This window comes from Mesoplodon densirostris, chromosome 3 (genome assembly GCF_025265405.1).
Source record: "Mesoplodon densirostris isolate mMesDen1 chromosome 3, mMesDen1 primary haplotype, whole genome shotgun sequence".
Classification (NCBI taxonomy): Eukaryota; Metazoa; Chordata; class Mammalia; order Artiodactyla; family Ziphiidae; genus Mesoplodon; species Mesoplodon densirostris.
Window position 1 is genome coordinate 7,922,431 of NC_082663.1, and position 24,492 is coordinate 7,946,922.

General features: G+C 40.4%; 1 protein-coding gene across 1 annotated transcript in view; it reads right to left on the bottom strand.

Annotated features, from left to right (window-relative positions):
- Positions 1-24,492, bottom strand: part of SEMA5A (semaphorin 5A) — a 304,838-nt gene that overhangs the window by 158,939 nt on the left and 121,407 nt on the right. Inside the window, exon 4 of the mRNA XM_060091583.1 lies at positions 10,268-10,330. Within this exon, the coding sequence (XP_059947566.1) occupies positions 10,268-10,330 (63 nt within the window). The remainder of the gene's footprint in view (positions 1-10,267; positions 10,331-24,492) is intronic.

Below are 24,492 nucleotides of genomic sequence, written 5' to 3' on the forward strand. Positions count from 1 at the left end.
TCCCTCTTGTATCTCCCTCCCACCCTCCCTATCCCACCCCTTCAGGTGGTCACAAAGCACCGAGCTGATCTCCCTGTGCCACTGCACGCAGTTTTGACCTGAGGTGATGTTTGTAAATGAAGGACCACTCTGGACCATGTGGAAGCTAGTGGAGATGTGAGATGGCAGTTCAGGAGACAGGTAAGGAAACTACTTCCATAATTCAATCCCTCCTGCTTCCGTGTGAAAGGTCAAAGTCGGACTCCAGCAAATGAACAGGAAATGGTGACTGATTAACCAACCAGACCTAGAAGATGCTGCATGAGGATATATCTGTTTGACACACATTTCCCCAATCAGGAGGATCTGGATCTAACGGTACAGCAATGCTCTCTTCAGTGGGATGGAGCCTCAGTCTCCATGAAATGCTGATTTGCCATAACTCAGCCTGTGGCATGGCCTAGCTGTGGATATAAAATGAGCTAAAATATTCGAATTTGTTTTCTAACTGTAAAGTGAAATATCAAAGGTAGATAATTTTCCTAATACTACTACTACTACTAATAAAAGCAACAAATTACCCTGCAGTATAAAAAAACACACAAACAAACAAGAAAACAACTAATACTAAACTTTATTTGATTTATTTGTATGGAAATATGTTACTATAAATGTTTCAGACATTACATGAAATTTCTAAAAATCTTATATGTTCTGGTATAATGTTGTAAGTCATAATTCTAGTTATTACTTTAAAATGTATATCTCAGAAATGACTAAATTTCCTTGTCAATTGCATTATTATGAACTTTCATCAAATCTTTAACCGTGGTCATTTTTAGACAGCTCTGGGTGTACTCTGATGCTTTTTCAAATATGTTCCTATAAAAGGGTCTCATCTTCAAGGAATTCATGGAAAAGACCCTGACAAGTACAGGTTTCTGGTAACTGACTGTACTGCTGAATTGAATGAATAAGCATTTTCAGAACTCTAATGGAAAACTGATGAATTCATAAAAGTGCTAACAAAAGACAAAGATGAAAAAAAATTAATTACATGGGACTGAGTGAACTGATGAGGATGATTATATTTTTTGACTTTCTGTTTGAATAAAAAAAAAAAATCCCACAAGGACTCAGAGGCAAAAAATATACCAATCAATTTTCACTGCAAAGTAAAGGCGCTGTTACAGTGGAGAGTTCCTGGACTGAATGTCAATATTATGACACAGTGTGAGTGTGTTTCGTGTTTGGTAATTGAAATCCTTGTTGCTTTTGTTGTGGTCATCCATTTACAATGCTTGGTGTCAGTCTATTTATCTCCTGTAAAAATAAAATACAGTGTGTGTGTGCGTGTGTGTGTGTGTGTGTGTGTGTGTGGAAAAAAAGGAACCAATTATCATTGGCTGCTAAACTGAAGATACTTTGAGGAAAAAAAAAAGACAGAATGAAAGATCGAAGTTAACTATTAGATGAATTAAGAAATGAGTATCAAAAGAAGACAATAAATTGAGTGACTGAGAAAGGTACACCTGATGGGGAGGCTTATTTTGTTCTGTTCTGTTTTACTTTTATACCTGAGGAAAGGGAAGGAGAGTTCTGAAGAGAAAGAACAAACCAAGACTTCAAAAAGGCACATCGTTATCCCTTCCCAGGGTCAGGGGGCTCTCACAGAGGAGGGGTACCCGCCTCAGAGAGCAGAGAGGCACAGAGTTTGCAGAGACAGGATCAAGGCCAGGGTGGAAACACCAGACCTAATGGCGTCTGAGGGCACTCCAGAAAGACAACTCGGGGAACACAGGGTTGAGACGGCTCTTGATGGCCGGAATGGACAAAGCAGACACAAAAATGACACTATAATAAAGAATGAGAGAAAATTACAGACAGTGGAGATTTTGTTTGTTTTCTGTTGCTGCTTTTAGAACTCTTTCAAGAATGAGTCAAAACGTAAAAGAACTTTTCGAGTTTCGTTTTTTTAAAGCAGGAGACTGACGCAGGTAGAAATGCACTAGAGGCAGTCATATCACCGTGAACTTGGCCAAGGGTACGTTATTCCAAGAGAACCATCCCCATTGAAAAGACGTGCCCTCATGGCTGAGTCTTACGGACCCGGTGAAGAAAAAGCAAGGGCATCTCATCAATTTGGGGAAGAGAAACAATAAAGATAACAGATGTGGTGTTTATCTTAATCTCCCAAAAGAAAGACAAAGTGAAAACAGGACTGTAGGTCATTAACCTCCTGAAGGCCCATCACAAACTTGATGAAGAACTAGAAAGATGGCTGGGGATGTGATACCCAGGATGCTGACATGTGTCAGAGCAGAGGGACAAATCCAACTGGTTGTCAAAAAAAAAAAAAAAATCCTGGAAAAAAGTAAATGAGGGAGGGCACAATATTATTTCAATTAGAACACAGAGGGACTTCCCTGGCGGTCCAGTGGTTAAGACTTCATCTTCCAATGCAGGGGGTGAGAGTTCGATCCCTAGTCAGGGAGCTAAGATCCCACATGTCTCGCGGCCAAAAAACCAAAACATAAACAGAAGCAATACTGTAACAAATTCAAGAAAGACTTTTTAAAAATGGTCCACATCAAACAAAATGTTTTTAAAGAATTAGAACAGAGAATTTAAAAAGTATGTTCTGGAAATCACGAGAATACACTGTGCACTCTGGGAAAGGTTACCTGTGCTGTGTGTCTCCCCAATGCTGATAGGTTCCCCCAAGTTGAGTGAGGATGTAGGGAAGGAAGCAGGTAAACGTCAGGAAACAGGACAATCGGACATGGAGGCTTATGCAGTCTTTACTAAGAGGATGCAGGCAGTACCAGCTCCGTGAAAGCCATAGTTGCTTATGGTAGATTGGGCCTGAGGAGGGTAATGCTTTAGGTAAGGCCAGCATGCAAGGCTGGAGGGAACAGAGAAGAGGATGGGGAGGAGGAAGAGTTCTGTCTCATCACCAGCGAGGCTGCACGAGGTCTGCTCACCCTCTGTGTCCAATAGGAGGAACCACTGGAGGCGGGGTGATACTCTCGTGTTTCTTCTTAACTGTCCAGAGCTGAACTCATTCGCCCGACAGTCTGGGTCAGCTCAGCTCAGCCCCTTCCTGTTTCACTCCCCTAAATGTTCCCTCATGGTTAATTCACAAACTGCTCAACTGATTCTATCTAGAAGCAGACTGGATGTGAATCCTCAGCAAATAAATACATTGAAAATAACAACTTTCTTTTTCTTTTCCTTTCTTTTTTTGATGAGAGATTGGAGAAAGTCCAAGCAAAACAGAATGTAAAAACAGAAATGGAAGAAAACAGAAGTGCTTTGCTTTGGAGCAGAAGATCAATTTATGAATCAGTGGTGGCGCAGTGGTTGAGAGTCCGCCTGTCGATGCATGGGACGCGGGTTCGTGCCCCGGTCCGGGAAGATCCCACATGCCGCGGAGAGGCTGGGCCCGTGAACCATGGCCACTGAGCCTGTGCGTCCGGAGCCTGTGCTCCGCAATGGGAGAGGCCACAGCAGTGAGAGGCCCACGTACCACAAAAAAAAAAAAAAAAAAAAAAAAAAAATTAAGAATGCCAGGAAATGGCCTGAGTGCCAGGCCCTATAATACTGAGTCTCTTAATGATGGTGATCTCTAAATCCAAATTCTCCTATGGGAAAATCTATAGTCTTATCATTTTGTCAGTCTTTGCTACAGACGGGCTTTTCACGGGTTATCTGAACCTACTAGAAGTACTTCTTGTACCACATGTTTTAAAATATAACATAGAAGTCCTTTTAGGAGGTTCTACTCTAGTTTTATCTTTTTTTTTTCTTTTTTTTTTTTTTTGCAGTACACGGGCCTCTCACTGCTGTGGCCTCTCCCGTTGTGGAGCACAGGCTCTGGACGCACAGGCTCAGTGGCCATGGCTCACGGGCCCAGCCACTCCACGGCATGTGGGATCTTCCCGGACCTGGGCACGAACCTGTGTCCCCTGCATCGGCAGGCGGACTCTCAACCACTGAGCCCCCAGGGAAGCCCATAGGTTTATCTTTTAAATGAGCTTGTCTAAATGTCCAGGATAAGAATCTCACCTGAGAATTTGTTTCTTTTATCCCATTTCTGTAGCCCAAAAATGGCATAAGGGGATTTAAGGAATTTCAGTTTGCCAGGAAGAAACACTTCACATTCCCAAGGCTCCCGGGAGCCTGCCAGCACATGGCTTCTGTTGTTACAGTGAGACTCATCTACCTCACTTTGATAATAGCACTTAAACATTAAAATAACCCACTTGTGCCTGCAGTCCCACAGGTGGGTCAACCTGTCCTTGACTTTGAAGCAATTCCTGCTTGAATTGATAGCTGACATGCACAGTTGCTGACTCACTGAAAGAGCTTTTAGATGCGACAGCTGATGCCCACTTGATCTCAAGGACATAAGACCAAGGCCCCAGCAGAGAGAGAATGTGTTTGGGGACAATTTTCTTCATGAAATAACTGGGTTTGCCCTACAGCACTTCATCATATTTATTTCCCAAACAGATGTTCTGCTTGAAGAAAGACTAACTGTGGATCTTGGTGGATCTTGAAAAACTATACCATCCAATCAGATGTAAATATATATATAACCACATACACACACATATATAAGACATATATATTACATATGAATATATATGCATACATATTACAGAAGCATTTATATAAATATATAGACATACTATTATGTCCATATTTAGATATATAAATATAGATATTTGTATGTATATCTATAAAACTATAAATATACAGATACACATATATATGAATATATATTAAAAGTGTATGGTATATAAGTGTATTAATAGAGTATATTATATATATTTCTTTACATAATGAGGTTGTTTTCAACTGAGCTGACTCTAAGGGTAACTTGTTAGGGAACCTCAATTTTATGAACCAAAATTTGGTATGTGTAATCTGCACAGGTTGTTAGTATCTAATCTTAAAGAACCCTCCATTTTTGGAGCAGTTATACAGAATAAAGGCAGTTCTGTAGTGTGCTGCCTGCACCAGTTAACTCATAGCTTTCCAAATACTGGCACCTTGGATGAAAATGTTGTTTCACCCCCTATATCACAGGTTCCCAGGCAGGATGGCATCATGTTTTTTTTTTTTTTTTTTTTTGCGGTATGCGGGCCTCTCACTGTTGTGGCCTCCCCCGTTGCGGAGCACAGGCTCCGGACGCGCAGGCTCCGGACGCGCAGGCTCAGCGGCCATGGCTCACGGGCCCAGCCGCTCCGCGGCATATGGGATCCTCCCAGACCGGGGCACGAACCCGTATCCCCTGCATCGGCAGGCGGACTCTCAACCACTTGCGCCACCAGGGAGGCCCGGCATCATGTTTTTCTTCTCTGGAATTTACCTGTTTACGAGCAGAATTTGACCACCTGGGAAGCAGGACCACAGGACACAGCAGGAAGAACAATACACAGAGCACTGGATTCTAATCAAAACTCACCCACTAACTTGCAAAATCATTCTAGGAACTTGGTGTTAAAAATACTGAAATGAGATCACAAACGAGAATATTTTGAAAATTATAAAGTATAATATGTGCATAAAGGAGCTCTTTCATTCCTTTAATAATCAGTTGTGTTTCCTCTGTCAAGTTCCTAAAGGTCATGGTAGGAAGGGCTTTGGCTTAGACATAATAACCCCAAGCAGACAAGGAGCTTTTGTTAGATCATAAGAGAATCGACTATTTACGTTTAAAATAACATTTGTGTAAAACACATTTAAATACTTCTAGAAGCCAATGTCTGTAATAATGTTTCAAAAATAACTAAATACAACAGATTTTATTATGAAACCTTTCTGAATCCATAAACAACACAGATTTCCCACTCCTGTTCTCATAGATAGGATGTTTAAGCCATTTCAGGCCAAGTCACCCCCTTTCTCCCACGTGAGCTGAAAATTTTAAGTAAAATAGAATTCAAAGCTCACTAAGAATTGACAGTCTCTGTCCTCCCTTCTCTGCTACACAGGCCCAAATCAAAGATCTGGCTACATTTTCTTGACGTTGATTCCCTAAATGGTCATTTTAATCGATTGAACGTGAAATGATGTCCGTGTCGGTCCCAGCAACGTGGGGGACACGAGGAAATGTGCCCTCTCTCTTCTCCCCTCTGCAGCCCGCAGAGGAATGCTCTCCCCAGAGGACTGAGTGGGCGTGAGCAGTACCACCCCTGAAGGCCCAGCATCTCATCCACGCTCCACATTCTTGGCTCTGCAGTAAAAGGCATTATGTGGAGAAGCACAGACCACTTTTCTTAGGGTAGGAAAAAATGAGTTCAGACAAAATGGCTGGCATTTTTCTCATTTTTGAGATGTCACATTTTGCATTACTCTATTTCAGGGAGAAGGGAAACTTTGTAAATCTGTGTGTAAGTTTTCATATTACTCTAACACCAACAAAAATAGAAAACAATTGAATTCTTATTTCTAAGCTCAGGGCTACTAAGAAAATCTGAATTCCATTCCCCCAAAGAGATGTTACATTTCAGTCAAATGGACTCTATGGAAATGTGTTCTGATTTGGCTCCTTGAAACAGGGAAATTGGGGTGGAATGAATTCTGAATTCAGGGGCTAGACCTTTGGAGCTGTTTGTTTCCTTCCCTTCTGTGTTCCAGGAGCTGGGCTCAGGGTCCCTGATGGCTGCTGTGCCAGGTGCCACTTTAAGAAAGCCACAGAGACGCTATACAAGAGAAAGGAACTGGTAACAGAAAATGAAGAGCCCTGGATGTCCCTCTGCTCTCACCAGCCCCGGACCAGCCCAGCAGCGCTGCCTAGGCTTCTGCCATCCTAGACCTAACACATCATTTTGTGCACATGAACTTCATCGCACATGGTTCTGCTACAAAACCGAATTCTATTTTGACCAAGCGTAGGTTGTTCAAAACTGTCTGTGAGTTTATCAGTGTACTTCATGCAACCTAAAAGAATACGACATTTCTCTTTCTCACACTGGCACTTTGAAATTCATCTTCATCGTCATAACATATTCATCTTTAAAAAAAAATCCCATCCACACACGCAGTTCAAATCGATTTATAATGACTGAGGTTTGCCATTGTTCTTAACCCATTGAAACCAGAAACATGTGGAACTTAAAGGTACGGTTTTCTTTGACAATGTTTGTTTTGCTCATTTTCTTTCTGTGTATCAGGAAACCTCAATTACGTATAATAATGATCTGTCCTTTCTGTGAATCAAAGATATATTCCTAATAGACATGAAAGATGGCCTTTCCTGTGTGTTCTCTGGTTTTTACTTGCTTAATTTCTAAGCATCAAACAGCCAATGATCACAGCCTAAGGAAAAACATGGGACGATTTTGATTCAGCAGAAGCAACTTTTCACCCCAAGGAGTAATAATCTACTAGTATAAGGCCACCACAGGGATTGTTTTAAAATTGTAGACTCATAGACTATTAGCAGGAGAAACCTTGGCTAGATTAAGTAATTGAATGTTTTCCTTTAACACACAGGAGACTGAAGTCCACAGAGAGGACATTTTTCTAAAGCCCTTGAAATAAATACATAAGTGTGATCTAGATGAAATATGAAAGTACTCTTAAAGTGAGAACAAAATTCAAAATAAACAATGTAAAAGTTGCCAATACAATACCATCTTGGGAATTACGCCTGGGATTTTCACCCAAGTCACTGCCCAGCAATGTCTGGAGACATTCTTGGTTATTCTTGGTTGTCATGATGGGTGAGAGGAATGACCGGAATCCAGCAGGTAGAGGCTAGGATGGACTCCACAACAAGAAGTGGCTCCAGCATCGGGAGTGGTGAAGGCAGAAGCCAGAAGGCTTACGTGTTTGCTCGCTCCTTAGTGGAGTGGAGTCAAACAGCCACTACAGGCTGTGTCCCCGGCTCAACAAGAATTCATGTGGCCCAGCTCAGGGAAGGGGGCTGAATAATTAAAACGCAGCCTGACCAGGAAATACAAATGGCTGCTGAGAAGTCATGCAGAGGGGGGTGGGACAGGTCAGGCAGGAACCCCTGAGGAGAGGGGACACACAAGTCCAGGGAGATGGGGGAGGGAGGTAGGGAGGGGGAGGGCAAGGCGGACGGGGAGCAGTTAGATGGGGCCTCGGAAGGGAAGGGAGGCCCAGCCACCTCCCGACCCAGGGTTACCAACGACACGTGTCCCCAGACAGGCCTTAAGACAGGCAGGTGTCCACAAAGACTTTGGCTGGGTTTCCCTAAACTGAATAGGGCTGCTTGTGGGTGTATCACAGCCCCAGCAAGAAGGAGGGCGAGGAAGAAGGCCTAAAGTACCAGAGGAAGATGAAGACAAGAGGAGAAAGGAGAGAAAAGAGGCAAAGTAAAAGGGAGAAGAAAGCATGAGCAGAATGAGGTCACAGACGGTGCCTAGGGACCCTGGGGGCACTGATGCCACCAGACAAAGGGGACAGTGTTGGCAGGAGAACCTTGGAGAGAGAGGCCAATGCTTCCCATCAGTGGATCTTGCTAGAGGAAAGAAAGTCATTTTTCCCACCCTCCCCCACCGAGGCAGACCTGCTTCCCCAGCTCTCACTCCTCACTATGGGGGTCTTACTTGTAGAATTTCTTGGGCTCCGAGATAAGTGAGAAGCAAAAAAAAAGGCAGGAATCCACCTGTCATATCAAACATGTAAGCGTTACAGGGAGGAGAGGACAAACCAAATAGGAGGAATGTTTTCAAAGGCTTCATACATAATTTATACAAACTCTTCTGAATTTGTTATAGAGGTAAATAAATTTACTATGTACTGATTTATTTATTTTGGGGGGTATTTTAAGAGACAATATTCTGATTCTTTGGAACCTGGTGCCACTTTTAAATCTACTTGTGCCTCTGATGCTTTATCTCAGAGGTATCTTCTGAGGTGAGATATCTTTCAGTAAACAGCATTCATTAATTTCTGCTTTTGTAAAATGTCTCCAAGTGTTTCTCTAGCTCAGATCACATTTTCTTCCTTCTCTCTTTCCTTCTTCCTAGTTCTTTACTTCCTAGCTCTTTCCTAGTTTTGGGAAACCCAACGGCTAAGTTTTCTGAGACCTGCCTCCATGTCTGACTCTCAAAACTGTTGAGTTAAAAGACAAAGAAACAGGGACTTTCCTGGTGGCACAGTGGTTAAGAGTCTGCCTGCCGATGCAGGGGACATGGGTTCATGCCCCAGTCTGGGAATGCCGCGGAGCGGCATCCCACATGCCGCGGAGCGGCTGGGCCCGTGAGCCATGGCCGCTGAGCCTGCGCATCCGGAGCCTGTGCTCCACAACGGGAGAGGCCACAGCAGTGAGAGGCCCGCGTATCGCAAAAAAAAAAAAAAAAAAAAAAAAAAAAAAGACAAAGAAACAGGAAATGAAATTGGGTAAAATAAAGTGCATAACCCTCTTGGACAAACACAGGTGGTGTAAGGATCTTTTACCAGCGCCCTCTCCATTTGCTGTATTTTTCCTCAAGCCCTTGGCCTTGGGACCACACTTTGTGCAGTGAGCCCTCTTTGCAGCTCCCTGTGAGTCTGCTTTACTCGGTGACCGAAAGTGTGATTCACATCGGAAAGGCCCACGTTCCAACAAAGTATTAGATGATCACTAACAGAATGAGACACAATGAGCTTATGCACCAGCTGCAGAAGAGTTTCCTCAAGATGAGCCAGTGGGATTTCCTCAGAAACACAGACTTCCTTGAAAAAGAGACTCATGTATATTACTGAGCCCACCAGTCATGTGAAAGTAGGTCTGCAATGTGCACAGTAGCTCAAGAAATGTATTTCCAATGTTAGCTATAATCTGCTCTTTCCTTAGGAACTTGGTCATGTAGAGTTTCATATGGAGAGAGAGAGAACTTATTTTAAAGACATGTTAAGATGAATTATAAAAAAAACTCAAATCATTTTTGATATAGTAATTATATTTATCAAATACTTACTTTCTGGAGTTAGCTGTAAGATATGATTGGGGTAAATTAAAATAGTATTTTCAAAATTCAAGCCCATATCTTTCGAAATGACATCATAACCAATTAATTTCTTATCTTACTCTAATGACTGGGAGTGCAAATTAGCTCTGATCATATGTTCTGAATCCTAACAGCTGATTGTTGTTAATCTTGCTTCAATGTTAAAACCTTGAGAATTTACTGTGCATATATTTTGAATCTTGCTTCTTTTTTCAGTTTCCATGGCATCATAAGAGGGAATAGCCTTCATATTAAACGTTCCATGTACTGTCCTTCAAAAAGGTGATGACTACCCATAATGGCGTCTTCCTTACCTGGGACTTGCCTTTGCTGTAACAGGCCTTCTTGGTTGCTTCATCACACTCCCACTCCACAGCCTATAGGAAACACCAAAACAACAACAACTGAATAAAAGGTCTTTGACTGAATAAAAGGGAAAAAAATAATAAGGTATCGGTAACCAGATTAGGTAAGGTGGGCACACCATGGCACCAACATTTTCATACTAGCATAGAATTCATACCAAAAACATGGAATTCAGCCATGTGGGTTTATACTGAGCTTTCAAATTGAAGCATTTTAAAGGATTCACCCCCTAAGTATTTGCATTTATGCAGTAATAACGTGCTTTAAAACTAGTCACTATAAGAGAAGCACATGCCCTGAGTTGGTGACTACTTCACTGATTACAGAAACACTCATTTCAGTGAAACTAAGGAAGAGATTCATAAGATGCTGAAAAGAGAAGCCTTGAAACAAAATGGTCTAAATTCTCATTTAGAGGTGTATATCTTAGTTTAATAGTCTGTCATTTATCAATATTCAAGGGTAATGAAGCAAGAGTGATTTTGCATATCCTTACTCCCCAAAGACATATATAAATGATGAATGGTCAATAAAATAAACAGCTCACGCAAAAGCCCATTTACTACTTCCTCCCAATGCCAATAATTTTTATACAGTTATTAGCTCTGGCTAAATACTTAGAGCCATGACTTTTAAAAAATTTCCCTCACTTTCTAAATCTAACTCATGATGATCAGTGTGATATGCATTCTTTCACATCTGATGCTAACCCACAAATGGACCTGTGATTAGTTAAGATAACATACAGCGCCTACTTCACAGGAAGCAATGATACCTACAAACATTAATGGACAATATGTTGAGACTGTGAATCATATTTTGAAAAGATTTAAGCATATGAGATATTTATCTTTTCCATTATTTTATGGAATGTGGACTTTCATAGGGCAAAAATATTTTCTCCATTCTGTCCACCTGTTATTACAATTATGTTCTATCTTACTATTAGAGTTGGATTTCTGAAGAATTCAAGATTTCTGAAGAACCAGTTAAATCATTATCAGAAAAAATCAAAGCGAGGGACAATTTGTTTTTAATTTGGGTTATTGTTATGCAATAAACTAAACTAAGACAAAAATAATAATGTCAAATATTATGAAAGAGAATAATGCCTTCACTTTTACTTCTAAAAAGAAGGTTTTTTTTTTGTTGTTGTTAATTCTCCTAAACTGAGGGGAATAACAAAGTCATATTAACACCATTATCTAATACCTACTGTTCTCCAAAGAATGTTACATAACAGAGATTAAAACATAAAACGCTGCATCTTGCATCTTATCTTACTTGGCAAATATGAATTCATAAGAAAAGTGCTCTAGAGAGAACCACTTCTGTGCCTTTCAAACAGAAACAATACTATAACTGTTTTCCCTTGTGCAGACTTAGAGATTTTTGTCTGTGTCAACATCTGATAAGAGAATTTGTTCATTCTTCCTGTGATGTTTTCTGTTCATAAGGTTTAATAGCAACAATAAGGTTACAGCTAATTAGCATCTAATGCAAACAAATGACTTGAATTCCTTACTAGAATGACAGATACTTTTATGAGAAGTGATGACACCTCCAGAGAAGAGATAAGAACTTCATTTACAGTTGCATAATTATATAGCCCCACAAAGCACAGGTGAAACAAGCACAATGTTGTTATTCTGAGTGGAGCTTTCCTTTAGCAGATCTCTGTATAAAAGCTCATTCTGTTGTTTTCATTTAAATAGAGATATCCATGCCTTTGCCCTTACTTAAACTCAAAACAGAACTGATACACTATGATACATTCTTTAGCAAAGTAGACCCCATAATAACTTGGATTTTATATCATCAAGAGGATTTAGAGTTATAGATCACAAAGAGGAATTTGTGCTCTATAATTACTACGAAAATTATTCAGTGAAATGATTTAGATAAAGAGGAATTCCTAGTGGCTCTCACTGGTTTAGTGATTTTGTTGAAAGTTAAATAGTAATGCTGCCTTCAGTAAACTTAAGAGCTGCAAGGGGCAGAGTTAGTTCCACAGTTACAAGAAGAATATTTATCAAATGCCATCAAAATTCCTCAAATCCTTCTGCTGAAAAGGCAAACAATCAGCTCCCCAAGTCTGCCTAAGGTCCAAGTAACCTTTGCATTTTCAAGATAAACACTGGCCAAGGACTGGAAGGGAATAGTAATAGAAAAAAATGTGAGAGTTCTCAAAGATATTTCATTGCTTTATCCAGTTTCGCCAGAAAGAGCAGCTGCTCACACAAGTTTATTAGGCCAACAGAAAATAGGAAAAATCTTATAGATTTTTCTGAAGATGGTTATTAAAAGTAGCAAAGTTACTTTCCTGAGGCATTTTTATTACAATATATCAACTTTCCAGTAATGTTCAAATCTAGAATTAATTAAAGACCATGATTGTATAGCTTTTCTGTTGATTCACTTTCTACCTGACTAGAAGGCAGGATAAAGGGAAATTATGTTAAGAATGGAACTGAACTACCTATTGTAACTGAACATGTGATTGAATGTCACAGAATTTGAAAAACAATGGAGTAGGAAAATGTGTCTTTTCAAGACTGGCCTAAAACTGGGTGTTCCAGACTAATCACCTACTGTCTGTTCATTCAGCAAACTAGATTTTACCTATTTGACCACTTGGCAGCAATGGAGAAAAACACTTTCTCTAGAGAGAAATATGAATATCAATGGAACTCTCCAGTACCAGATTTCTCAAAGTTACTCAATTATTCTGTTTGAATTAGATTATGTTTTAACCTGGTCACAACTTTTCTTTATTCCACAAGATATATTTTAATCAATTAAACTTCTTTAATCCAGCCTTCTTGTTCTATTCTCAATGGAGATTCATTGCTATTCTTTCATGCATCATAATTTTGGAACAAATCCCACTGCTGATTTATGAAGCCATCTTTCTGGTTGACTCCTTCTAAGACACTTTTCTACCCATCCAAACCTATGTTTATGACAGTCAAAACAAAGGCTAGGGCTTCCCTGGTGGTGCAGTGGTTGAGAGTCCGCCTGCCGATGCAGGGGACACGAGTTCATGCCTCGGTCCGGGAAGATCCCACATGCCGTGGAGCGGCTGGGCCCGTGAGCCATGGCCGCTGAGCCTGCGTGTCCAGAGCCTGTGCTCCGCAACGGGAGAGGCCACAACAGTGAGAGGCCCGCGTACCACACAAAAACAAAAACAAAGGCTAAGGGTTCTATATTCTACATTTCAGATCTCAATGCAACAGTTATGATCTTCTATCCTGGGGATTAAATCTTTAATTTTTGTCATCTCTTGTCTTTTTCTATTGCACCAGAGCCTAGTAGAGAAAAGGAATCTTAATTCTCTACTCCATTCTGTATTTACTTTATTATCCCCTTCATTATATTTTTCAACAGCAGACACGTGGCAGTGATAATGTGGTTACTTGGATATCCAAAGGCAATGAGTTTGAAACGTCTACATTTTAAAAGACACAGAGTTTCCTGTTTGTGGCACAGCATTTTTTGTCTGTAAATAGTTAGAAATAACATCTGTGCTATTCAATAATTTGCAGAGGTGTTGCTTTATGCAAACGCATTCACCATTCTCTCTTTCACTTAATAAATATTCATTAAATACCTACTAAGTGCAAGACACTGATAGATAATGAGTGATAGAAGGAAAAACACACATACAGATAATGTTTTCACACATCAGATATTAGTCTACAATAAAATACAAGTGAATTCCATCCGCCTAGATAACATCATGCTAAATCTGAGAATGCATCTGTGGTCATTTTCATTGTTACAGTAGCCACGTTCATCTCAGAATCCAGTGGGACAGTGGAACTTACAACATCATCAACTTTCAGGAATTGACAGTGCTATGGACAGACCTAAAAGGAAAGTGAGTAGGTTTACAGAAAATCATTTTATACCTGCCGAAACCCTGGGGATGTATGGAAGCACCTATTGTTTCATGATACAGTACACACCTCCCTGTTGTGCGCACACATTTGCTCAGGTTATGATAAACAGAATTGGGATCTCAGGAGTAAATCAGATGTGAGAAAGAAAAAGATTGGCTCCTTTTATGATCGAGTTACATACATATAAATCTACAGTTCTCAGAAGTATATAAACAAAGTTGTGTATTATCACATTCTGCAGTGAGAAAAGTTAATTAGACAGGGACCAGCAAAGGCAGATACTTTTCATAAAAATGAAGAGAACAACATTCTAGGCAGATGGGCCAGTACTGTTTCAGCAGATGGCTTTGCTAATTAGATATTGGCAAAAGATAACATTAAAAAAAAAACTAGTTTAATTACACAGTGCCAAAAATTAACAACCACCTGAGGGCTTTTTTTTTTTTTTTTTTTTTTTTTTGCCGTACGCGAGCCCCTCACCACTGTGTCCTCTCCCGCTGCAGAGCACAGGCTCCGGACCCGCAGGCTCAGCAGCCATGGCTCACGGGCCCAGCCGTTCCGCAGCATGTGGGATCTTCCCGGACTGGAGCATGAACCCACGTCCCCTGCATCGGCAGGTGGACTCTCAACCACTGTGCCACCAGGGAAGCCCCTGAGGGCTTTTTTAAAATATGTTTGCATTCATATTCTTATGGCATGGATTTCTGTGAAATGCTGGAGAATGTTAAATTGTCATGGCGATTATAAACAAATTGCCAGGGAATGTGAGACTGTATGTGTTCAAAAGAGAAGCAGAGTGCAAACGAGACGGAACTTGAAACAACTGTGATTTTTATGTGACCTGACTCAAGTGTCAATCTAGTTATCCTTGAGCAAAGACATCTTCTTTGCTAATGGCTTTTAGTGGTCACACATGATGGGTTCAAAACAAGTGGCACTTGGAAATTCCCTGGTGGTCCAGTGGTTAGGACTCCATGCTTCCACTGCTGTGGCCCTGGTTCGATCTCTGGTGGTTGGGGAACTAAGGTCCCGCAAAACATAAAGGGGTAGAGTTGAGTCACTTTGGAAGGATTTGTCCAGCTTGCCTCTCTGCCTTTACTCCTTAGCGGATATTTGGTGTATTCGTTCACTTTTAATATCAATTTGCCATACCCCTGAACTTATGGCCATGGCAAATATAGGTAAGTCCATTTCATTCTTGCTAGTGGCCTCCAAATCAAAGAAGTGGAAGGGAACTTTCATCATATCTCCTAACTACTGTTTTCTTTTTGTTTTTTTTTTTAACATCTTTATTGGAGTATAATTGCTTTACAATGGTGTGTTAGTTTCTGCTTTATAACAAAGTAAATCAGTTATACATATACATATGTCCCCATATCTCCTCCCTCTTGCCTCTTCCTCCTTCCCACCCTCCCTATCCCACCCCTCTAGGTGGTCACAAAGCACCGAGCTGATCTCCCTGTGCTATGTGGCTGCTTCCCACTAGCTATCTATTTTACATTTGGTAGTGTATGTATGTCCATGCCACTCTCTCACTTTGTCCCAGCTTACCCTTCCCCCTCCCCGTGTCCTCAAATCCATTCTCTACGTCTGCGTCTTTATTCCTTTCCTGCCCCTAGGTTCTTCAGAACCATTTTTTTTCTTTTAGATTCCGTATATATGTGTTAGCATACGGTATTTGTTTTTCTCTTTCTGACTTACTTCACTCTGTATTACAGACTTTAGGTCCATCCATCTTACTACAAATAACTAAATTTCATTTCTTTTTATGGTTGAGTAATATTCCATTGTATATATGTGCCACATCTTCTTTATCCATTCATCTGTTGATGGACACTTAAGTTGCTTCCATGTCCTGGCTATTGTAAATAGAGCTGCAATGAACATTGTGGTACATGACTCTTTTTGAATTATGGTTTTCTCAGGGTATATGCCCAGTAGTGGGATTGCTGGGTCCTATGGTAGTTCTATTTTTAGTTTTTTAAGGAACCTCCCTACTGTTCTCCATAGTGGCTGTATCAATTTACATTCCCACCAACAGGGCAAGAGGGTTCCCTTTTCTCCATATCCTCTCCAGCATTTATTGTTTAACTACTCTTTTTTGATTCTTACAAAACTGAAGTCATCCAACATTAGAGAAACATCTAACCTTGGACAGTCCCATAAATATGTGTTATAACTATTTTTTAAATCCTTATATCAAAGCTCAAGATTTTCTTCCACAGAATGATACCAAATCAAACTTCCTTTGATCACTGCCCGGTGGAGCTGCCAACGTGTGAAACGCTCACTGGGGCTTTTTGTTTTCTAATTGGGCTTTTAAAATTGAGGGCTGTTTCTTTGTTTTTTGTGTTTTTTTTTTTTAATTGAGCGGACAATGTATTAGATTCCTAGGGCCTTTGTAACAAAGCACTGCAAACTGGGGGGCTTTAAACAATGTAAATTTGTTTTCTCACAGTTCTCAAGGCTAGAAGTCTAAAATCAGCCAGAGTAGATTCCTTCTGGAGTCCCCAAGGGAGAAGAATCCCTTCCTGGCCTCTCCCGGCCTCTGGTAGCTGCCGGCCATCATTGACCTTTCTCGGCTTATAGAAGCATCACTGCAGTCCTCACCTCTGTTGTTACATGGTGTTTCCCGTGTGTGTCTCTGTCCAAATGTCCCTCTTCTTATGAAAACGCTAGTATTTGAATTAGGGCCCATTCAATTCAGTAAAACCTTATCTTAACTAATTACACCTGCAAAGACTGTTTCCTAAAAAGGTCACATTCTGAGAGTCCAGGTGAGCATGAATTTTGGAGGAATCCCATTCAACACAGTACAGACAGCCAGACGTCGTGACGTAATGAATGCTGAAACTGACAATTGATAGCACACTGAGGGCCATTGCTCCACTGCAAATTAGCTTCCAAGTCTTATCAAAACACTGGTAACATTTTGTAAGACTTTGGTTATGTGCTAACCACAATGCTAGGTGCTTTCTATACGTTTATCTCTTGTATAAGTCTCTCTATAATTTTATGTGGAAAATACCATTACGGCAATATTCTGGATGAGGACAGTGGCTAAGCCACTTTCCAAAGGCCACAAAAATAGTAAGTGGGGCACCAAGATTCAAATTTGGTAACTTGGAGGGAAGCCTGGGCTCTAAACCACTCTCCCTTCACTGAAATTGTCAAAGTAAGTGACCTTCATTACTGATTGTCACAGTTTCTTTCTTTCTTTTTCCCACAATTTAGAAAAAAAATATATGAAAAGCACAGAAATGTTTGCACATCTAAGGTCAGAGCTGTAGGCATTCAGTAAATATTAGTTAATCATAAAAGCCATCGATTCGCCTGTCATGGAATGTATTCATTTAAAGCCTCTGGACCCGTTCATGGTCCTAGTATTGATTTTAAAGGGGACATGATTCATCTAATGAAATTCTAGAGTTAGTAACTGTATGGCCAGGGTATGATATAAAACCTTAGGTTGATTTTGTGAAATTACACAACTTGAATATGAGAACACGGCCTGCTCTTGACACAGTGCAACGTTGTGCTTTTAAAACAGATGTCGAGATACCATCCCCTCTCTGCCACAGCCCTCCAGGGGCCCTTCATTCACCTGGAGTACAAGCCAAAGCTATCTGGAATGTTCTGTGAAGTCGAGCCACTTATTTTCTCTCTCTCTGATTTCCTAGTACCCTCACTCCCACACCCTGTTCTGATCCTCAGACAAGGCAGACCTGTTCCCTGGGGCTTGTGCACCAGCTAGTCCCACTTTCTGGGACCCACACCCGCTAATGCCTGTGCCTCCTGCACGTCTTTGCTCAAGTGTTACCTCTTCACTGGGGCCTATATAATTATAGGTCAAATGGCAATTGCTCTCCCCGCCCCCTACTAGAAGGTGACTTCCACTTGGACAGGCATCTTGTCCTTTTGGTTCACTTCTATGTCCCCAGGGCCTAGAACAATGCTTCACACACAAGAATTCAGTTGTTCAACAATCCACTTGCTGAATAAATGCATGGGGATAGAATGCTCTCCACACGTAGCCTTGGAAGTGGCTCCAGGTGCCCCCAAGTGGAAGGGACAGGTGAGGCTTTGGAGCCCTTGAGCTGGCTGGGCAAGACTACCATGCCCTGCACTTCTGTGGCCAGCACCCTTCAAGGATTCCTCTTCCAAACCCTTCCCTGCATCCTGACAACAGGAAGAGGAACATCAAGGTGGGTGCAGAATCCACTAGAGCACTAGAGCATGGATTTCCACACTTCTTCTGCAGAAGACTCATTGTGTTAAGTAAATTCTTATGCATAATCTCATATAAAAGAATGCAAAAGTGGTATTTACTAACTTCTTGTTATAAATATAATGCAAGATGATAGCATTAAATCATTTAAAAAATGTGAGGCCAAGTGACCACTGAGTCATAGCATTCTCAGCATCCAGTCATTTCTGTATTTTGTTTTGGCTGCTTACTTTTAAAATAATACTGATTTATACAAATTAAATAGTATTAAATAAGGTCACCTTTGAATCGCAGTTAATTTGGAGTAGAATTTGAAACGACAGCAGACAATGTATTCCCTGCTCTACAATACCAGGTTATCCAGGTAATATACAATAAAAGTTGCTTCACTGAGGACCGTCAATGCCTTAAAATTTCATATATGGTATACTTTAATGTAATTACTTTTAAATAATAGAATTAAAACATATGCCATGCATAAAATCCTTTAGCATCTATAGACTTCTGGGGCTCCAGGAAGCATACTTAGTTCTAGGGAACCAAGCATCTTTGATAAGCAATTTAAAGTGCTTGGAATGAACCTGTGGATGAAGAAAAAACAAAGTAACAGAAAATGAGTTCTAATAACCCCACTCCTGAACATCAGTCAGCCCCTCTAGATAATTTTGAGAAAAAAAACGTGCATTAAGAAGGAGGCCAGTATCAAAGGACATTATAATATCTCGTGTAATATTTAGAATTATGATTGTCAGACACTGATGCACCAAACAACTCTTATCCTTCCAAAATGTTACCATCAATGAAAGCGTTGCTGGAAGGTAAGCCTAATAAGAGCAGCTGCTCTTAGTTTCAAAGAAATTATTTTCATGGATCCAAGAGGGTTTGGTTTGGGGCTTCCCTGGTGGCACAGTGGTTGAGAGTCCGCCTGCCGATGCAGGTGACACGGGTTCGTGCCCCGGTCCGGGAAGATCCCACATGCCGCGGAGCGGCTGGGCCCGTGAGCCATGGCCGCTGAGCCTGCACGTCTGGAGCCTGTGCTCTGCAACGGGAGAGGCCACAGCAGTGAGAGGTCGGCGTACCACAAAAAAAAAAAAAAAAAAAAAAAGAGGGTTTGGTTTGAAAAATGACATATTGTCCAATTTGTTAGCCTCAATGTAGGCAAAAGCATCTAATTACTAGAGAAATGACTAGTATTTTTATATATAAATTTGCTACAGTGTTTGTATATAAAATCAAGCAAGCATGAGATAAAAGTGTTGAAATCAGAATGGATTGACCTCTCAAGGACAAGCTCCCTAGCTGAATATTTCCCAAATGTCTGAAAACTGTTGCTTCTAATGCCAAGTTTTCAAACATACAATAACGTCCTCCATCACCTGGATGATGCAATTCAAACATCACAAAATGTGTTATGTTCAACAAAAATTGTCATGTTCACTAGAAATTAAATACATATATAATAACTGAATTAAAATTAGACATTGTAGCTAATGTAACATTTATCCTGCACATGCAAAGAAGTACCCTGAAAGGAATAAATTGATTATACAGTCATGAAAAATATCAGACCAAGCTGAGCTTTTTAACACTACTTCAAGACTTTACAGGACAATGACCAGAGGTCTTGCAAAATAAAAAGTAAAAATATAGGAGGAGCAGCACATTGGCATGGGATGCTCTGTAGGACCTCAAAGACTGGAAGGGTAAACAACTTTGTGTAATGAATGTTGTGTTGGAAGTGTCTTCACAAAGCTAAATTTGTAGTATGGCTTTGACCAAAGCATTCTTACATAGAGCACTTGACTACTGGCAGTCACATTTTAGATCCATTGGGAAAACTGAAGAGAAAAAATTCTGGCCCTGATACAGGAATGAGTTTCCCAGCCATACAACAAGATTTCATTTAGGAATACAGTTAAAAGATTCAAAAGGAACTGCATCTCACAAATAACATGAAGGACCAAGGTTGTTATTTTGAGGCAACATGAAACAGACGTAGAAAAAGACTTCAGCAACCACAGCATGAAGATGCAGCAAATAAAGATGTAGACCCCTATAATTCTTTGTCTGACTTAGAGTTTTATTTTATCGATGTTAAAAAATATTTTTGTCTTTTCAAGACACATTTGTGATGGTGTGTGCTAGGTTTCTCTTGCTTGAAGCATAAGGTCACTTTTATTGGGTTCATCAGTTTTGGTCCTATATTGTATTCTGGCTAAGTCCTAATGAAGGCATTCTACCTGAACTGTGACCTTAATAGTCGACATAAATGTAAACATATGGATGTCTGTTTTTAATTTTTCCATCAATATTTTCTATATTTTTTTGAAACTAGCTTCATGAAAACAAACAATACTTCATACCCGATTCCTTTTCTCCACGGTTCTGAGTTAGAATGTGTCATTAGATTCACTGAAGTACTTATAAAGACCAGATTATGAATCCTTACTGGGGAGTCATTTTATACTAACCGAACCACTCAGAATGTGTTTATTATTCATGCTATAAATGCTTGCTTCCTGAGATGTGCCCTACTACTACAAAGATTGACTTTACTTCAACTTCAGAACATACTGATCTACTTGCCAGATCACAAAATATATGGAAAACCCTTTTTAGCAGCCTTATTCAGCATCAGTTCCATAAATTTTAGTTTGCAGATGAGAGAAATGAACATTAAAATTTGTTTTCTGGTATATAATATGGACAGTTACATTTCTCTCTTATTTTACATAAAATGTGTAACAGGGTGATATTCTTCTGTTCAAGAAACATTATTTATAATATTACCACAACGTTAAAGGAGAACTTAATGAACATTACTGATATATTCACTTCCCAGTTAATATTTAACAGTCTCATAATTTTATGAATACCTGCTTGAACTTACGCAATCAAATAAAGAATTTACCATTCAACAGCAATGTGTGATTTTGCCATTTATGTCTTCAAGAATTTGTCTCTCTTCTATAGTATAATCAGTTTATTTATGTGCCAGGGGGAATATTATCATAACTGTTACTAAAGTCTTTGACGAGAAAGAGCTCTATCTCGTAAACAAGGCCAGAAGTGTTTCAAGTATCAGAATGAGAGCTGGTGATTTTTCTGACATATGCAATGTCTAAGATATTTGGATTGAAAATGGATATTTTTGTTATAATTTTACAATAACTTGAGATAAACATCACTCAGTTCCCCTTTACCCCTTTCCATCCATTCTCAGTAGATCTTTTGCTCTGTGATTAGCCTGAGTTGGTAATTAATTGACAGGTGTCACAACTTTACCCAATTTTGTGTGAAGGAATTTGATTTTGATCTCTATGGCTCTGAGGAGCATCCACAAACACAAATCCGTGTATGTCTAGGGGTGGGGCATTGTCGGTAGATTTGAATAATGGCCCCTGCAAAAGATATTCATATGCTATTCCCTGGAACCAGTGAATGCCACTTTGTAGGGCAAAAAAGAACTTTGCAGATGTTAAATGAAATTAAATTAAGGATCTTGAGATGGGGAAATTATCCTGTATTATTCAGGTGGGTCCTAAATACAATCAAAGGCTTCCTTATGAGGGAGGCAGAGGGACATGTGACAAACAGCAAGGAACAGGCAATGTGACCACGAGGCTGAGATTGAAGGCATGCAGCCACCAGAATCTAGAAAAGGCAAAGAAGAGATTCTCCCCTAGAACCTCCAGAGAGAGCGTGGCCCAGGAGACACCTTGATTTTAGCTCCATAGCAGTCATTTTTAACTCCTGGCCTCTAGAACTGTGAGAGAATAAATTTCTGTTGCTTTAAGTCCCCAAGTTTGTGTTAAGTTGTTACAGCAGCCATAGAAAAATGAATGCAGACATAATTACACATGAATTACTCATATGCACTGTGCACGCCCACGCACGCACGTGCGTGCGCGCGCGTGCACACACACACACACACACATGATTTTAACGTCATCAGGTGAAGAAATTCACCTCCATGTTTCTGCCAGACATCTGAGATGGTCCCTGTACATAGGAAAGATGCAGTTTCTGTTATGCAAGATCTGTTGGAGGAATACGTGTAGTGGTTTGGGGAGTGCTGAAAGCACCTGACCCAGGTGTGGTTAGGGATGAATCAAGGGAAGTTTCCCAGGACAGCAAGGCTTGAGCTCGACTGTGAAGGAACTGACAGTGGAGGGGCAGATGTTCATGAAAAGGGGAGGAATCGGCCATTATGAAGGCCTGGAATGGGAAGAAAGTGTGTGTCTGTGTGAGGACCTGAGTCCCTGGGGCGGGGAACAGAGAGGGCCGTGGCTTTCTGAGTTGGCTGCAGCTCAGGACAGGCCTCACGGACCATGCCAAGGAGTCAGATGTTTTTCCTGAACTACAAGAAGCCACAGATAAGATGTTAAGTGAGATGTTGGCATGGTGAGATCAGTAACTGAGAAAGAAGTCTCTGGGGATATGACAAGGCCCGGAAAGGAGCAAGGTAGGTGAACAGGAGATTGGCATAGAGGCCACTGCAGGCAACCAGTGGGCAGATGTCGAGGGCCTAAAATAAGCAGGGACAATGGGATACAGAAGAAGTGTTGAGTGACCAGCCACCTAGTAGTGGGAAGAGCATTGCCTGTTGAAAAAGTAGATGTGAGGGAGGGAGATGTCCACTCACCTGGCCAGACAATTGGTGGACGTCAGTAGCTCAAACCTGTCTAAACTATAATATGAAACTGATTCCACCCACTCCTCTGGCTAGGTTTGGGCCAAGCACTGTGCACAATTCTGGACCTCCTTCTTTCCACCCCACAAGTAACTCCAGTCTTAGAAAAATTACACTACATTTACAAAGCTGTTTGAAGTAAAACATAATAGAGCCATAAATCTACTATCAAAATAGCAAAGTAGTTGACAAAAAACCAAATTCATAGGATGTTTTGATCATACTTTTGAATCAAACATACTTTAGTTCATTGGTAATAAATTCTGGTTTTTCAAAACCACCTAAAGAAAAAACAACAACAACCAGAGAAGCAAACCATATTCAGCAAGTGAAAGGTATCACTAACATTATAGGAATTCATAGTAGTTCAGTAAAAGGAATTCTTTTTCAAAGTCACACAATAATGACTTATTTGCTTAGAGTTCTGCATCCTGAGATAAGCAAGTGAGATGATATAAAAAAATGACACAAATGGAAATGAAAAATGAGGGAAAACTTATAACCCTTGACTTATAGGACATTTAATAAAGCTCAAGAAGTTGAAATTTGTAAGTGGAAAAAATAAGAAGAATACAATAAAAAAGATTAAGCTTTCATGTCTGTTAGGAAGATTTCTCTTAGATTTTCACATATGTGGAAAATTCTGAGAAAGAAACATGCTATTAAAAAGTGAAATATTTATTTACTTCCCAATCAGCCAAATTCAGAATTCACGCTGGAGTTTCAGGTATACTTGGGTTTCAATTATTATGATTCTCAATATCACCAGAGAAAATTTAATGCCATTTTTAGGGAACAATTTGGGTCTGACTGATTTTTCAAGTTGTGACTTTGAACGAATTCATTACTGCCTACCTTTTGAATCAGCATAGTGAGTTCAGCCAGACCCAACAGCCAAACATGTATGCAGAAAGCTGTCAGTCAATCTGGAGCTGACACAATGTTACAAGGGGAGCAATACAACAGCAGAAACCAGGAATCAGACAATGAGTGACAGTGAAACACCCTCAAATACCTGCCAGAAAGATATATCGGGGAAAATATTCTAGAATTCCTGATGGGGATGATGTCTGGTGCTCTTCTGCCCATCAGTACAACGCCCTGCCCTCACAATGGTCACATGAAGCGGCACTAGTATTAAGTTCATCCTACATAGTAGACAAAAAGGTAAACAACGTACAAAGTTCTCCAAGCTATTAAGCAGATGACCTGGGATTTGAACCCCGGCCACCTGGCTTTAGCATCTCTGATGTTCGCCCATGGGCTATGGTCCCTTGTTTTAGAGAGTAGGGCACTAGGACTGCCCAGATTCCTAATGCCTTTCTGCCTCACTAGAGTCCTATGTAAAGA